This window comes from Puma concolor, chromosome D4, assembly GCF_028749965.1.
Source record: "Puma concolor isolate L17-30 chromosome D4, mPumCon1.1.hap2, whole genome shotgun sequence".
Taxonomy (NCBI): Eukaryota; Metazoa; Chordata; class Mammalia; order Carnivora; family Felidae; genus Puma; species Puma concolor.
The window spans coordinates 48,698,103-48,715,508 of record NC_141679.1 but is presented as its reverse complement, the minus strand read 5'-3'; the positions used below and the strand labels follow the sequence as shown (position 1 = coordinate 48,715,508).

At 37.4% G+C, this 17,406-nt stretch overlaps 1 protein-coding gene across 1 annotated transcript; it reads left to right on the top strand.

Annotated features, from left to right (window-relative positions):
• Positions 1–1,127: 1,127 nt before the first annotated feature.
• On the top strand, positions 1,128–3,989 carry IZUMO3 (IZUMO family member 3). The gene is made up of 7 exons (XM_086684694.1): positions 1,128–1,571; positions 1,708–1,782; positions 1,931–2,020; positions 2,236–2,253; positions 2,720–2,800; positions 3,164–3,254; positions 3,576–3,989. Exons 1-7 carry the CDS (start codon positions 1,340–1,342, stop codon positions 3,679–3,681), a joined length of 693 nt encoding a protein of 230 aa, XP_086540820.1. The 5' UTR covers positions 1,128–1,339; the 3' UTR covers positions 3,682–3,989.
• The last annotated feature ends 13,417 nt before the right edge of the window (positions 3,990–17,406 follow it).

Genomic DNA, 17,406 nt, shown 5'->3' with positions numbered 1-17,406 from the left:
GTACATACCTAGCAGTGCATGGTAGGCATATAACTAGTGGTAGATGTTTGGAATTCCCTCACAGCTTTTCACTCCATGACTTTACCATACCTTAGCTCTAAATTCTACCACTAATCTTTTAAGATTTCAGGGTTTCCTGGTTCCCAGGAGGTCACGGCCATACAAGCAATGTAACAGAGAAGAGGTAACTGGTATCCTGAAAAATCTGCAAAGCAATCTTCATTTCTTCAAAAAATGAAGAACATTCTTATTCAAGAGCCCTAAACTGAAATGCTTACTTGGGTTCCTTCCATGGCGGCCTGAGAGGGCAGCCCATGATGACTGTGGTTATTTTCTTATATGCCTCATATTTCAGCATTAGTACTTTTAAGATGTGTCCACTAAAGGACCCTGGGTGTTACTGGATTCTCACCCATCACCATATATTCCTCAACTGATGTCTCCTGTCTCCTTGCTCCAGACTCTTTATTAAAAGAATGATATGGGGCGCCTGGGTGGCGCAGTCGGTTAAGCGTCCGACTTCAGCCAGGTCACGATCTCGCGGTCCGGGAGTTCGAGCCCCACGTCGGGCTCTGGGCTGATGGCTCAGAGCCTGGAGCCTGCTTCCGATTCTGTGTCTCCCTCTCTCTCTGCCCCTCCCCCGTTCATGCTCTGTCTCTCTCTGTCCCAAAAATAAATAAACGTTTGAAAAAAAAAAATTAAAAAAAAAAAAGAATGATATAAAAAATATGTCACGCCTGAAAATCATCCTACCAATTTTTGAGAAATTACCAATTATATAAAAATTACTATCAATGACATCAATTACATCTGGACATCTATTGCTAATTTTCAACAATACTTCTACCATTAGGGACTGGGACCCCAAGCAATTCAATATTCCAGGGCTTTATTACCTCCTCTATAGAAGTAGAATTTTGGTTAAGCAGCTCTAAGGTCCTATGAGATCTCTTTCTTGAGACACCACTCCCATGATCAGGAGGGATGTGGGAATTTACTGAGGACACAAGAATAGGAGAAACCTGAAGAAAAACCTTTCCTGAGATATATCTCTGCACGGAACTCTGCTTGTGTGAGCTCAAGATTTCTCTCTCTGTGTTCTATTCTCAGAACTCAGGTATCTGCTTCCCAACTGGCAGTTCTCCCTCTCTGGCATGAAGGATAAATGTCAGAAAACAACTGAAGATCCTTAAGCAAAAGAGATTGCCTAGAAGTGGGATGGAAATGGAGGGGAAGGTGGAGTCAGACTATCCAGGACAAGGCTCTTATTCCTGGATTTTTGAAGAAAAGGGAACTAGGTGAACTAGTTGCCAGGACAACCAGCTGTTGGGGGAAGGAAATGGGAGACCTGTGGTTGCTCCTACTCTTGCCCCTGTCCTTGGCAGCCTTCCACGGGGTCAAAGCCTGCTTGGAATGTGACCCCAAATTCAAAGAGGATATTAGGTCCTTGATAGCAAAGCTGGTACCCCCAGAAGTCCCTGGCCGAACTCATCTGCTTGAACGGCAGATTAAGGAGATGATCCATTTAAGCTTCAAGGTCTCCCACGGGGACAAGATGCTTCGGGTGTTGGGTGAGGGAAGCTTGAGTCACTGAGAGTTTTGTGGGTTAAAAGGAAAAGGGAGGCAGGGAAGAGTGCACGTGGGTCCACATAAGTTTTTCCATGGATGTAATTATTCCTCTGTATGTATCTTTAACCCCCTCTCTAGCTGTTCATAAGGCTGTCAAGTTGAGAATATGGCTGAAGAATGAACTTTATAAACTGGGCAATGAAACATGGAAAGGTGAGGGATTGTTTCATGTTAAAAGATTGTACTGCCCAAGCAAGTATAGGCAAAGTTCACTGGGAAGAACAAGGCAAAAACAATTAGGATTAAATTCTGAAGGGAAGAACCACCCCTAGTTTCTAATGTGCCTTCCACCTCCTCTTAGGTGCCTTTATCCTTCAAGGCAAGCTTCTCGATGTCCGCCAAAACCTGGAATTGAAACTGAAAGAGATATTAAAGAACTTCTCTGAAGTTGGTAATAAAAGATGTCTATCTAACAACAGTGAACTTATGTGAAAGGAATAGGAAATGAGGATGAGAGGAGGAAGGTGGTTTCATATTAGAGTTATTTAGAATGGGTGGAGGGGTGGCTGGAACCTCATTTTGTAACCAAATAAAGACTATTGGGTATAAATATGGCAAACTCTACGTTGATCATAAGCTCACTAGAACTTTCTAATTCTCTTTTAGCTTGTTCTGAAGATTGTGGTGAGTACAGTACATGGGACACCTTGAGGATTCAACCCCTATTTCCCCATCTCATTTGTTCTATATGGCCATATCTTTCCCACCTGTCACACTCAGAACTCACTTCCTACAGATTTGATTATGGGGGTGGGAATGTCAACAGTATCTGACAACAAAATGTGTCTCAAATCTCAAACACACAGATTTTGGAGGTGCTCAGAGGCTTTCAAAAGTATGGTTTATAACCCATAGGGCCAATATAAGCTGAGGCATCATTTTTCCCACTTCTTCTCCAGAGATCTGACTTAAGTTACAGAAGCTTTTGACTCATCAAGAAACTTGATTACTAGGGAAAGAAAGAATTCACAGCAATGTAAACTTAAGAGTCCTGGAAATGCCTGAGGTTTAATCCATCAGACTTGATGTATGAAATAAGAAAACTCCATGCCATGGCCCCCCCTTCCATTAAATTTCTTCTCTTTATCAGTTGTGACTGAAGGTCCTATCTTGGATTGTTGGACCTGTCTTCGCATCACCACCCAATGCTTCAGAGGAGAGTATTGTGGAGGTAACAAAGATAGTGGTGTGGCATTTTGAGGGACCAGGTATCAAGGTACTCAGTTGTTTATTGATTTATTTTACAAATATTTGGTGAGCACCTTCTAGGCACACCGTGCTAATGTTACAAATCAGAGCTAAAATATTGGGCAAAATTTGTACCAGTATGAATAAATTACTGGGCACCAGATCAATTGAAGGGCTGAGAAATGAAAAGGTTGGACTAAATGAAGATAGAGAGAAAACAGCAATAGAAGTAGTGGACAAAGCAAATTATTTGAGGTTAGTAAGAGTCATCTATTATGGATCAAGTCTCAAGTTAGTATTTTTCTTCTCCCCAACCCACTTTCTTTTTTTCCCTTTCTCCCTCCAGAAGAGGATTCAAGGATGGCTGAGAATCGAGAGATTGGACTATTTCTGATATTGCTAACAGAAGTTGTGATATTGGGAAGTGCTTGGTTACTGTGAGTTTTTCTCCCTCAAAGTCAAGCATTCCTTTGGCAAAGAGACTGCCCAATCCTCCCCCTCCTTACAAAGGCAATAAGGAGAAAAAAGTCATTTCAAATTTGGGATAGAATACCAACAGGGATAAAATGTATAGAAGTCTATGGGATAAAAACTGGAACATAGGAAATGGAGGAGGTACAATAAAGTATGAGGCAAACTTCTAGAGCACTATACGGAAACACACACACACACACACACACACACACACACACACATATAATTATCTTAAAGAGTTGGCCTGCTAATATTGAAATCAGGATTATGTTTCTCTACTCTAGATTCCATATCTGTGTGTCTCATTGGAGGAAAATGAAGGCAATACGAAGGTCATTAAAGAAATATTTGGAGAAGAAACTTGAAGAATTAATAGGGATGACAGATTAGAAAGAGAAGGGTGATTCTGGAATCAGAAAGTACATAAACACAGACAGGAGGTCTTTCACAATTCTGTTAAGTGTTGACTCAGAAAAATCAGAATTAAGCTCTTTTGTGGTCATAAAGTCATAGTTTTCAAAACTGAAATCGAACTTAAAGTTTCTCTAGTCAAGATCCTTATGGTATCCTGAGGCAATGGAAGCAATGAGAGGGCAAATGATATACCCAGAGTTGTACAGAATGTAATGCTGATATGTTGCAATGTACATAAAGATGATACACTGCATTGATAATAAAGAATGATTGGTAACTCTCAATGACTGCCATTAGAATATTTCAATTTCTAAGGATGCTTCTTATTTCTATCTTTCATTTTGTTACTATTTCCATATTTATCCTTCAGTTCAATGTGAACAATTTCTTTGATAATACATAACATTACCTCTTCATCATGGCATCGCACACACCCAAAATATTAGTTCTAAGTAGTTGAGGATTACCCCGTTTTCCTCTAAATCTATGTTCCATGACTTAATTACATATTATGTTCCTTTGAGTTGTTTCTACCGAATAATTCTTATATAGATGGCATCCTAGTAAGTGCTTTATGTTTGTTATCTAACTGAATTCTCACAATAATCTTAAGACTTGGATGAAGTGCAAGTACAAACACCAATACTGACATAGGAAGAAAAAAATAACCACAAATTTATAATGTTCTTTAAAGAAATTTAAATGGTGTAAGCACAACTGTTGGGGGGAAAAAAGTCATGGTTAAGGAAAAGCCTAGCACGAAATACAACATAGTGACTTTGGTGTTAACCTGAAATGAGAAACTATGATCCTTTCCCAAATTAAGTGTCAGGTCCTTGGTTATATCCTTTTCTAAAGTAGGAAATACAGGACAAGTAAATTTGATGGAAAAGGCCCAGGTGCAGTTTTGAAAATACTAAGTATTAATTCTGTTACACTATCAAAAATAGATATCCGTTCTGTGTTTGGATTTACATATATGAATATAGCAAGAAGATCAAAGCTAATGAAATGTATTTCAAAGCGCTGGAACAAAGTCAGTAGTGAACCAGAAAATATGACTGAGATCATTCAGGTAGAAATTAGAAAAGTAGTGATGAAGACCAATGATAGAATACTATAAATCCCCACATGATGGTAAAATTAAAATATAACTGTATCATCTTATTGCTTTGAAAGTCTTTATTTGAGATTCTGACCTTGGGCTGAATTCCCATCTGCTCTGGACTGTGTATTTCAAATGTATGATTCTTCTATCTGCAGAATTTACTATACTTGCTTATTATTTATAATATAAATCCAGATCCTGCTCTTCATCATTTCTACAATCACAAGTATGAGGAGGGACTGGTTATTTTGTGTTTTATTTGTGTATAACACAATAAAATGAAGATAATCTAATTAAACTATGTGTACAGCTACTAACAAAGGTCATATGGTACTTGTTTTCAAATGTAAACATGATACAAAATTAATTACTTACAATCCTAATTAAGCTTGAGCTAACAGTTAACATTTAAAAAAGGCTATGTAAAACTATTTTCCAACAAGCAAATGCTCAAACAAAAACTCATTTATAGTGGTAGTGAAACAATACAAATCATTTTATTACTGGAACAATTTATTTTAAGAGCTAACACATACTCCAATGTCCTGCATAAAGTTTATCTTTAGTATTTCTGTAGGATATACAAATCATTAGGGGAACATATTTCTCTGATATTCTGAGACACTGGCACAGATAATGTAATTTTTGTGACCTTGTCATTCTTGGGGCTACTTTATTAAGAATCAGTATTTTCTAACGTTCTTTTTTCAGGGAAAATAAAGGACAGAGGTGTGGTTTCACTTAGCTTTTACTAAATTAAAATTTAATAATTCATTTTATGTAGAGAGAACATTAAAAGGTACTAGCCAATCTAATTAAGGTACTCGGAATCTAAGCTATTAGAACACAAAAAAATAAAAGCTAAATAACAGGATAAAACAACTGTGTTAATTCTGGAAGCTTCCTACTTTCCAATTATTGATTGTCTTTCCAACTTTACTCCACCTTCTGACTCAAAGGGAAATTATGCCTTTTCCATCTCAGGCAAATGCATTCTTTTGTAACATATTTCCTGAGCTGCAGCCTCTTCTAGAACATTCCTTTATTATTTACCTTCCATCACTTATCTCCCTCTGCTTCCTCAATGCTAGATCTTTGCTCTCAGTGTCTATTAATTAAGCCTTCTTTCTTTTTTTTTAATGTTTATTTTATTTTAGAGAGAGAAAATGAGTTGGGGAGGAGCAGAGAGGGAGGGACAGAGGATCCAAAGCGGGATCCGCGCTGACAGCAGATAGCTCCACGTGGGGCTGGAATTCACTAAGTGTGAGATTATAACCTGAGCCCAAGTTGGATGCTTATCCAACTGAGTCATCCAGGCACCCAAGGCCTCTTTTCTTTAAAATTTTTTTTTCAACCTTTATTTATTTTTGGGACAGAGAGAGACAGAGCATGAATGGGGGAGGGGCAGAGAGAGAGGGAGACACAGAATCGGAAGCAGGCTCCAGGCTCTGAGCCATCAGCCCAGAGCCCGACACGGGGCTCGAACTCCCGGACCGCGAGATTGTGACCTGGCTGAAGTCGGACGCTTAACCGACTGCACCACCCAGGCGCCCCTCTCTTTTATCTTTATCCATTTCTACCTACCACCTCAACTCGCCACGCCAAATTTCTTTAAAAAAAAAAAAAAAAAAAGAGTATTCTGCATCTCCTGACTATTTATTCATTTCTGCTCCTTCCTCAATTAACGGCCATATGCATTCAGCTCCCCACCACCATAAGGAGATTGCTCTAAGGTTGTCAGTGATCTCTTAATTGTTATATTCAAAGAGGTCTCCCTTTTCCTCAAGTTACTTGTCAGTCCTAAGACCTGTCAGAGTGCTACAGATTTCCTTCTTAAAGTTCACCTCTCATACTAGGCAGGTTTTGTTATGTTTGTTCCCATTTTCAAGGTTTTGTTCTTATTTCTTAAACCATCTTTTAGTTGCTTTTGGGAGGCTCTTCCTTCTCTGTCTACTTATTTACATACCGATCACCAGAGATTTCACTTTGAATCTTTTCTTTCTTATACCGGGTGGACTCTCATACAGTCAAGTGATTTCAATTATCACCTAATAATTACATCTGCAAATTCTTGGGCTTTTATTTGCACCCCATTCCCAAGTCCTCGAGCTCTGTTTCTGAATACATACAAGATATATCCATCTGGACTACAATATGAACTTTAAACTTAGCATGCTTAAAACTGAACTTACTATCTTAAACCATTTCTGATTCTGTACAATTTACCCTAATCCTGAGTGTTTGGTCCTCAAGAAGAAAATAGAGGCTGAATGTAGACCATAGTCTTGCCCATAGACAAGCAAGATCCATGAGCCCAACGAGGTGCTCAATCTCACAACCATGAGATCATGACCTGAGCTGAAATCAAGAGTTGGTCACTCAACTCACTGAGCCACTCAAGTGCCTCTAACCCCCACAAAATTATTTTAAGCCATTTTTGTGTAGAAAAATGAGGCTCAGCTAGCTTAAGTGGTAGAGCCAGGATTCAAACCTCAAATCTTAAGCCTTTCTACTATCTGACAATGGTTCTGTGGATTCCATAAAGTACCCAGAAGGTAGAAATCTCCACATATGCTGGAATTCTCTCTCTCCATCTATCCTAGCCAGTCAGTCCTCAATTAGCATTGATTTTTACTCCTAAATAGCTTTTAAATCTTCCTGGCCACTGCCATAGCTAAAGTTCTTCCCTCCTTTCTTAGGGCCTATTGCAATGACCTTCGAATCAGTCTCCCCGAATCCAGCCTTTCCATAAGGCAAATCCATCCTTCCTTTTGCACTCAGAATTAGTCTACAAACACCAGTCGATTTCAAACTCCTAATTAAAATACTCTAATGGCTCCTCCACTCCTAAAAGAGAAGTATAAACTCTTTTATACAGTATTTCACATGCCTTAAATTTTACCATCCCACTCCATACACAATCTCACCTTTGGCCAATTGCCTTTCTAGGCCTTCCCTTCTACTTAGGGTTTGCCAAACATACTAGACTTTTTCTTACTCCTAGCCATTACTTGCTATATGATTTCCTGTCTTGATTGCTTGGTAATATTCCTTAGGCTTCAAAATGATAGTGCTTCAAAAACCCACACTTAAAGTGCTTTAATCTCATAAAGCCTTTCCTGAGATGGTCAGACAGAATTACCCACAACCTTCGGGATCCACTGTAATTCATATACTTCTATAGAACACTTCTCATAGAGGATTCTTACTGGTTTGCATGTCTCTTTCCTAGACATGAACTCTTCAAGGACAGGGACTATGCTTATCATCATATTTCCAACATCTAGCAATGTATCATTAAACTTTCCATCATTTTAAATATCACTTACTCAAGGAAGACTTTCCTGACTCCCACCTTATGTTGGCATTTCCAACTACACTCAATCACTGCCCCCGCCCCGTTTTTTCCTTGTAGGAATTAAGGGATTACATAAATATGAATTATGTAATCCATAGCAAACTATTATTTGCTATGTAAGAATTAAGGGAATTACATAACTATGAATTAAGTCTGATTCCAAGAGGTCAGAAATCATATCTGCTCTTCGTGCATTGTCATACCTGACACAGAAACAATGATTATTTCTTGAATAAAAATATGAATATGTAAATGAAGCATTGATGAATGCTAGTATTTGGAATTGAGTATACCCCAGATATTCTTCCTATTACCACATATACTCTGTCTGCCAGATGGTTTCCTATCGTCTCAGTCTTCATCTTTGAAATCCTTTGCAGCTTGATGTTCACCACTGCCATGAAATAAGGGCTACCTTAACATTGTTTGGAGCTAACACATTCCATGGAGTTTTAGATCAGAATTAGAATCAATACCAAGTTCTCAAATCAAGCACACAGTTTCCTACTGAGAAACCTAGTTCATGGACAATGGGAAGTTCTCAGCACCTTCACTTGTGCATCAGGGGAGCTTGCCCACCAGCCTGCCTTACCACCAACTGGACCAGAAACTTGAAGAAATACTAAACTAAGAGCTCTCAGGACTTTTGACACTGATCTAAATCCAGAAATCATCTCAGCGATCAAGAGACTGCAACATATTCCCCTCTGAGTTACCCTGATTATGGGTATAAAGTGGAAGGTAAATAAGGGACAGTGGAAATGTTGGCATTTAGGTACCTGATGGTCTTACAAGAAATAAGCACGGGAGGTTCTGGAACATTACGCTGAGCCTTTGCTTTTCCTGACTTCAAGATGCAGGTTTTTTTTTTTTTTTTTTTTTTTTTTTTCAACTCACCTAAAACTAGGTGGAATAGCAAGACTGAGTAAAAGGACAGTAGCTAGAATAAAGCCAGAGGCTGGAAGTAAATAGCTCAAGAAGCCGAAGGGCATTTGGCACTCTGCTATATCTCAAGGAGCTTGCCTAACTTCAAGTCCTTGGGTTTGCATTTTCAGATCTTACACTGCTAAAATTGCCAAGTGATTTCATACTTGCATGTACATCTTTGTCTTAAAGAGGAAACAAATACAAACTCCTTCCAATCAAAAGGCAGTAATGACAGGTAGGCATGTTTGTCTAGCATCCACTTTGGACTGCTACAGGGCTTTCTGTGATGTATTACTCTCAGAACACTTCTTTACCTAAACGAAGCTTCATCTATCTGCCTGATGAGGTGGCCCTTCATGATTTCTGCTGAAAGTACTAATAAGCACAGGCTCTTCAGGATTCAGAATTCATGTTTTCTCTTTCATCCATACTCTCTTTATCTTACTAATAGTGTCAGAAAATGTTCAATGAGATTTTCTAGTGAATAAAACACTTTCTGGTTGTATTTTGGTCACTTTGGAAATCTATGTGAATAATACTTTCAAGCCAACAAGACATCATTTATTAAGTTGTTGTTTCTCTAATGCATAACCTCAGTCGGGGCTATGAAACAGTCCAGAGAGAGTTCAAAGAAAAGGGTAAACAGTATTAAATACAGACTTTGTGATGCAGTGCTTATTAAGACATACCAAACCCTGCCTAAACCCAACTGTATACCCTTGAAAAGAAACTCAAGGGAAATTTATAGTCATTATCTCTGGGTGGTGTAGGTTACAAGTGATTATTATTTTCCCCATTTCACTTTTCAGTGTTTCTGATTTTCTATAGTGAACTTGCAACTGACTTATGTGGGGAGAAAGGCCCTTTGACTTCAACGTGAGGGCCATAGGACTTCCACGGCAAATACAACATAATACAATTTGTTCCAAACTGTCCAATAGATTAATTTAATCCAGTACTTAGTTTATGGAATAGATTTTGTATAACAAAGTGATCTGTGGTACTGCTTCATAAGATTTCTACCCTTGGAAGTGAAATTTAACATTCATTTTTCCTAGTCTAGAATTCTGGTGTCTTTTGTTTGAAAGGTTTATTGTGGGAAAATCCTTTCAATGCCTCTATGTAATACCCTCAATACCATGTGGAAGGCTAAAAGGAGATGGAAATGGACTAACACTTTCTAAAATCAAAACTAGTAATGATTAAAATTATTACTATTAAAGCAGCAACATATTTGTCATTGATTGTAAGGCACAAACGGCGTACAAGTCATGTTTTCAAACTGAAGCCCTTAAACCAGTCCAGACATTACACACTACTCATCTACCAACACAGTAAGGTCAGCGAAGGGTCTGCTTCTCTTCCATTTGCTACTGACTCTTAACTACCTGCCATGTCATCAGTGCCTCACTGATGACTTGTTGTCATATCCCGTTTACAATCTTCGTATCTCATGGTTATTCCCATGTTTTTTCCTCTTTTTTAGACAACACTAATAGAAATACCATGTGAACCACAGATAGGATTCTAAATTTTCTAGTAGCTACATTAAGAAAAAACTTTAAAAATGGGTGAAATCAAATTTAATACATTCATTTCAATCCAAATACCATCCCAATATGTAATCTATGTGAAATTATTAGTGAGATATTTTATTTATTTATTTTGGTACTAAGTCTTCAAAATCTGGCTTGTATTGTATTCTTTCTGCATAGCTCACTTCGACATTTTTAATGAGAAATGCTTGATCTGTATGTATGCATCCTAAAATGTATAGTTGAAAAAGTAAATCCAGAATTTTTTCAAACATGCCTAAAAGTTTTCCACTCACCTATTCCTGTGTCAGTTTTTAAATTTACTTTAAAGTTAAAAAAAAATTAAAAGTTCAGTTTCTCAGTCATACTAGCTATATATGAGGCACTCCATAGCTACAGGTTGCCAGTGACTACCATATTGGACAGTACAGATTTAGAATCTGCAAGCTTTTTCTGCTTCAGACTCTTTAAAAGTTGGTGTGTTGTGTTTTTTTTTCCACATTCTTGGGGATTAACCCTCCAATCTGGCCCACACATCAAAGTCTAGTTGTGGCTCTTACAGACCTTACACAGGAACCATTTTCAGATGACAATCACCCCAACATACACACATGCACACACAAACATTTCAGGGTACATCCCCATCTGACGGTGACTCCTGGTAGATAATGGCCCCGTCTCAAGGAACAATCACTGTACTCTGAATTTACAGAGATAATTCCTGAAAGAGGCACAATATTTTAAAAATATAAACGAAGGACTCATCTCAGAAAAGGAAAGTAAAAGCATAAACGGCTTACTCTGCAATATCTGTGAGCTCTTTCAGGTGCTAACGACTGATGTATTAAGTTATCAATCCAAAGGCAGACTAAAGTAATACCACAAAACAATAAATCCTAGAGTCACCTACTGTATTGCTCTTGCTCATGACTGCACTGGGGGCTTTCCCTGCCTTGTCTGATCCCAATATTGGCAAACATAGACTTGAAAAAATAAAAGGAATAGATGGTTTATATGGCCTTTGTGGCCAAAACCGTTTTCTTTTGTCTTATGTTTTCAAGGGGGTGGAGGAACTTGGGCCAAGATTCTTCTATTTTTTTGATTTGTATTGATTCCATTTAAAATTCTTCTGTGAGAAAATAAATTTTCCATAAACTCTCAGACTATCTGGGGGGAAGAGGGTCCTTTGTAATCTCAATAACTACATTAATATGGCTGCAGATCACAGGCAGGATCTACCCTTCAGATAAGAAACGTAACCTGGGGTGGGTGGCTCAGTTGGTTAAGCATCTGACTTGGGCTCAGGTCATGATCTCGTGGTCTGTGCATTTGAGCCCTGTGTTGGGCTCTGTGTTAACAGTTCAGAGGCTGGAGCCTGCTTCAGGTTCTCTGTCTCCCTCTCTCTCTCTGCCCCTCCCCTATTCACACTCCATCTCTCTCTTTCTCAAAAATAAAGATTAAAAAAACCTTTAGAAATATAACTAAATGGATATTTTGTGTTTTAGATTTTGCAGTGTTCTCTTTCCATACCTATGTAATTGTAGTCTAATTATAATTACACCTATGTAATTGTAGTCTATTTTTCTTGTGCCTTTTTCTAATGCATGATATACTTTGAATTATATGGTTTTTATACAATATTTTACACACAGCTTAAACATGTTTTATGGTCAGAATGTGAGCTATTTTAATGTATTTCTGAAGAGGTCAAGTTTTTTGTTTTTTGGTTTTTTTTGTTCAGAATTTTATTTCCTGTATCATCAGTTTACTTCCTAGATCCCATTGAACAGCACTATCCAATAGATATTACTGTAAGGCATAAATGCAAATCACATATGCAATTTTAATTTTCTAGTCTTTAAAAAAAGTAAATATATATGTATATATACATATATATATATAATAAATGTGTAACTGATGCATTTTATTAAACCTCAAATATCCAAATGAGATATTTTACCTTTTTTAAAATTAAGGCATTGAAATTGGTGTGTATTTTATACTGACAGCCCATATCGATTCACACTGCCACACTTCAAGCACTCAGTAGCTTCCCGTGGCTAGTGGCTGCATGTGGGACGGCTTTTATGCAAAGACAATATTCACAATGAAACGTGGTCTAAGTTGCTGAATGTTTTATTTTGTCAAACAAGTTGGCAACACAAGACCAGGTGAAAATTACATTTAACAACCATTTAAATGTTAAATTTACATATTTACCAAAACAAAATTAAAAGAAACAAGTACTGCCTGGCCTATATAAAGTAGCATTTTTTTAATTCTTTCCTATTTGTGCTATCAGCAAATTTTCAGAGCGGGCTCACTAGATCCATACAGCACAGATAATTAAATATCCTTGATCATGGTTCAAACTGATCTTTGAAATCAGTTCACATAATTACCCGTCAGTGGAATATGTCATTGGTTTTCCTTTTTCCAAAACATTTTTTTTAATCTAACATCCTAAGAGCTCCCTTACAAAATTCAATGAAATATTAGAACGACACACTGAGTGAAAAATGTTAATTTCTATCTCACTCTTTCTTCTATTCAAATGTATGCTTTTTTTTCCCCAGTGTTGAAAAATCTGCAGCATTAATCTCTGTGACTTAAAGAATAACCTTATTTTACAGCATAATTCAGTAAGACACCGGATATGCTGCAGACATATTTACAAAAAGAATATATCCACAAGCTATTACGCTGTCATACACTGGTGCACTTGTCTGCCTATGTGATATTTTCTCCAAGTTCAATGGTGCATATCAAGTTAACAACCACAATTTATTATCTAATGTATTGTGTGATTAATGGGATAGCTCATATTTTAATCAGCCATAGATTTCTTCTCAATGAGGTCCACTTGCCTTAAGCACAATATAGTCATAGAGTCTTAACTTTTTACAGTAGTTTTTCTTCTCCTTTCCTATTTATTTTTAACAAAAGAGATTTCATGTGAATGCTGTTAATAGGTTTAATAAATCATTTCGTGATTCCCTTATATTTTAAAAGACCTATTTGTTTATCTCTGCAAGAGTGCTTTGGATGTGGAGTTAGCAATAAGTATAAGCAGATATTATTCTTAAAATGGGATTTTTTGCCTATTTGATTTTGCCTACCATGATTTTATCTTTTACGATAGTATCTTGTGACTAGCCATTGTACCTCCTGCCTGATTATAAGCTACTTAATAAAAGGACTGACGTTCTATTTTCCTGTTTTATAAAAACCAACAGAGTAACTTACAGACACATTTTTTTATAGAAATAGGTGGACTCTATATATGATTCTCTGTAAGGCTGTGACCTCACTAACGGTATAACAAATGTGTTAACCAGTCCAAACCAAAAGATAAGAGTCCTAACAGCTTTATTAGCTATTATATATCATACTATAATAGGAATATTCAACAGTTACTGTGTTCTAGGTATTATATACATTAGCTACAATGTTTTAATTATCATATAGGCACTATGAAAAGCCCAACTGCCAAAACAAGGAAACTGAGGTTCTGGAAGAAGAAAGTACTTCAGAGCACAGTGACTGGGTTAGGGTTCAAATATACACGTGCCTAAGTTCAACATTCGAGTTCTAACTGAACATTAACACTGCCTCTTGAGGTCTCTGGTTCTGAGAATCTTAGATGGCAAGATCAGAAAACAACTGAGTTCCTAATTCTGAGGATGCTTCCACTGAATGATAGGCATTAGATACATCAAGCAAATACAAAATAAATATATCATTCATAAGTGGAAGAATGTTTGAGACCAAATTACTGAAATATTATCTTCACTTGTAACTCAGTCACTGATATTTGGTAACTTTGTTATTATTTTTTTTTCTCAGTAGGTTTTATGTAGCTACTATGAAACATCCTAATTCTCTTTGAGGTTTTGATTCCTGTCCCCACCCACCCCCCAGATTCTGACATGTTTGCGTTAGACTGAAAGCACTTCTGATCTTTGAGAATGTGTTTAAGTTTGCTGGTTTATAACTATACTCAAATTTGGAGTGGCCACTATTGATTTTTAAACTTGACTGGACAATTGAATTTTCTCACTGACCAGAGGCTATTAAGAGTTTATTTGATTAGAGTTACTTGTTTTATTTTTGTTCTGGGTTGAAATAACATTTACTCTCAGCCAACATCACTTGAAACATGTTCCTGAGGAAACAACAAAGAGACCAAACAAGTAAAAATACACATGCATGCACGCGCATGTACACACACACACACACACACACACAAAGTAATCCTATACTTTCATTCTCATATATTTCTTAAACTTGTTTCCTCAAGAAATTGCAAAGTGCCCTTTTAGTTTTATATTTATGTAACTAGCATGTATTTATGTATTTATGGTTTTAATTTGTTTATTTTGAGAGAGAGGCAGAGAGGTAGAGACCAAGAATCCCAAGCAGTGTCTACACTGCAAGTGAAAAGCCTGGAGCAAGGTTCAATCTCACGAACTGTGAGATCATGACCCGAGCCAAAGTCCAACGTTCAACTGACTGAGCAACCCAGGCACCACTGTATTTATATATTTTAAATACATTTAATACATATTTAAATCAACTTTATGTTATGTAATTATATTAATATATTTTATCTTTGAATATAGATTTAATATGTAACATGAATCCATATATTTACACTACACAAACATATCAGAACATAAATTAAAAGTTAAGGATCGTAGCAGAAGCATTCCCTACATATCCCAATAATGTCTGGTCATCATACGGCAAGTTCCAATGATTTGTTCTAGGGATCCCAAAAGCATGATTGTTTTAAATGCCTCCATCGGAGTTAGAAGGAAAATTAGAACTGTCTTTTTCTACATCCATTTCCTTTGTCCCTCTGCATCCCTTGCCAGTTCCAAATTGAGCAATACACTTGAGTTCTGGAATCAAAGAGGTTTTCAATTCCCAAGTACGTTGGTTTCCTTTCCGTAATGTAGACAGAGAACTGAATATGGAAACAGTGGCAGCTTTCTGCCTTAATCTGCTTCCACAAACTGAATGGGCAAAGGGTTGTAATCGAGTAAGTATTTTCAAGTGATCAGAAAGTAGTTTGCTTGCAAAAGTTCCAATTTCTGTCAAATAGGAATCTTATATCAATTATTACCCACACTCTTGAATAGGCCTACAAAAAAAAAAAAAAAAACAAAAACAAAAGGAAAGAAGGGAAGGAGGGAGGGGATGTGTGATTTCTGATTAGAAAATTTTGAAATCTCCCCTTAAGTAATCATGTTTTTAGTATGCAAGTGAAATGACAGATGGAGGAATCTTAGGTCCAGGGGACAAGGAGTTTCCTGAGAACAATTATTTTACCAAAAATGCCATCTTCTCATTCTCTGGGAAGCCTTTCAGCAGGGCCCATGAATTAGCTCAGCTACACACCCCTATTTCCTATCTAATGCAAAGTGGTCTCAGTTTGACTGAATTGCTCAGCACTTCAGAAGCCCTAATTGTTTCCTGTTCAGAGTTTCATATTTTTAAAATACTGCATTTAGTTTTCTTTCCCACTGTTTATCCCTCTAATCAGACATCATTAGCAACTTCAGGGCTGCGGTATAAAGAATTCCTGGGGGCAACACCCCATATATATTCATTTCAGCCATCTTCTGGGCAGTTTTCTGCTCCACTGACCCTCTTTTGTTGTATAGCCCTTCGGAATAGCCATTCTTATTACATGATCACTGGGAAGAGCTCTTGGCCAGCTATGTTCCACGCATTGTTGCACAGCTCTACCAAAAATGTGTACCATAGACGTGGGTGTGGCTCCCATTATCCAAGTGAGAGCTAGGATGCACACAGTACCTAGTTCAAGATCATGAAGCTCATGATACTGAAAGGGGTTAAACTTCAGTCAAATGTATGCCTCATATTAATAGAGGCATATCCTCTACCCCACTTATAATCAGAGACAGAAAGAGAGCTGACTGTTCTCGTCTCTGGACACTCTTCATTGTTTTAGACTGAGGCCTCTGCACTGGTGTGTTGGAATGTAACACTATTGGAAACACTTTTCAGCATTACTCTGCAACTGCTGACTTTAGAAAGTATCTCAGAAACATGACCCACCCACCCCCACATTCAGTTTATGCTGCCCCATCTTGCACACCAGACAGTACAATGAACCATAAATGATGTGTCCCATTTCCTCAAGGTGAGATTAATTTGAGCCAAGACAAAAAGGAATCCTCAAGGAGAAAAAATAATAACCACCACAACAAACCAAGACACTTAATCTGAATTCAGAGGTTCTGGCTAGTTCAAACAACTAATAAAGAAAATGGGGAAAATACAATTTGCAGCAATTTTGCAGAAGAGAAAAAAAAAACCGTACTTTACAAATAGCTCCGGCTTCATATCTAGCCAGGCAAGCAGCAAGGCAGAGGCAGATAATAATGTGATTACTCTGGTAATGATATGCATTAGATACATTATGGGAAACAATAATGCTCCCCACTGAATGCAGTCAGTCCAGTTATTGATTTTTCTTAATGTTAAAAGCGCTACTCTAAAACTGAAAAGAGATATCCTTTATTTATTCTCTTTCCTTTTCGGTTTCCAAGTCCATAGATCCTTTGATGCAGAGTAGTATACCAAGATAATGGAGTAATGTATATCTAATCTGACACCTACTGGGCCAGGCTAATGTTTCAGATAAAAACTGCTAGAATACCGCTGCTCGTGGAAAAAGCAATGTATGATGGGCAGGGGGCGGGGGGTGGTGTATGAACTTTCATTTCATTTTTGTTTGGTTT

What these genes read in the sequence shown, in the direction of transcription:
- IZUMO3 (XM_086684694.1), top strand. Translation starts at nt 1,340, where the DNA reads ATGGGAGACCTGTGGTTGCTCCTACTCTTGCCCCTGTCCTTGGCAGCC. An exon ending in GGGCAATGAAACATGGAAAG is followed by an intron (nt 1,783 to 1,930) that starts GTGAGGGATTGT and finishes ACCTCCTCTTAG; the next exon opens with GTGCCTTTATCCTTCAAGGC. An exon ending in TTGGGAAGTGCTTGGTTACT is followed by an intron (nt 3,255 to 3,575) that starts GTGAGTTTTTCT and finishes TCTCTACTCTAG; the next exon opens with ATTCCATATCTGTGTGTCTC.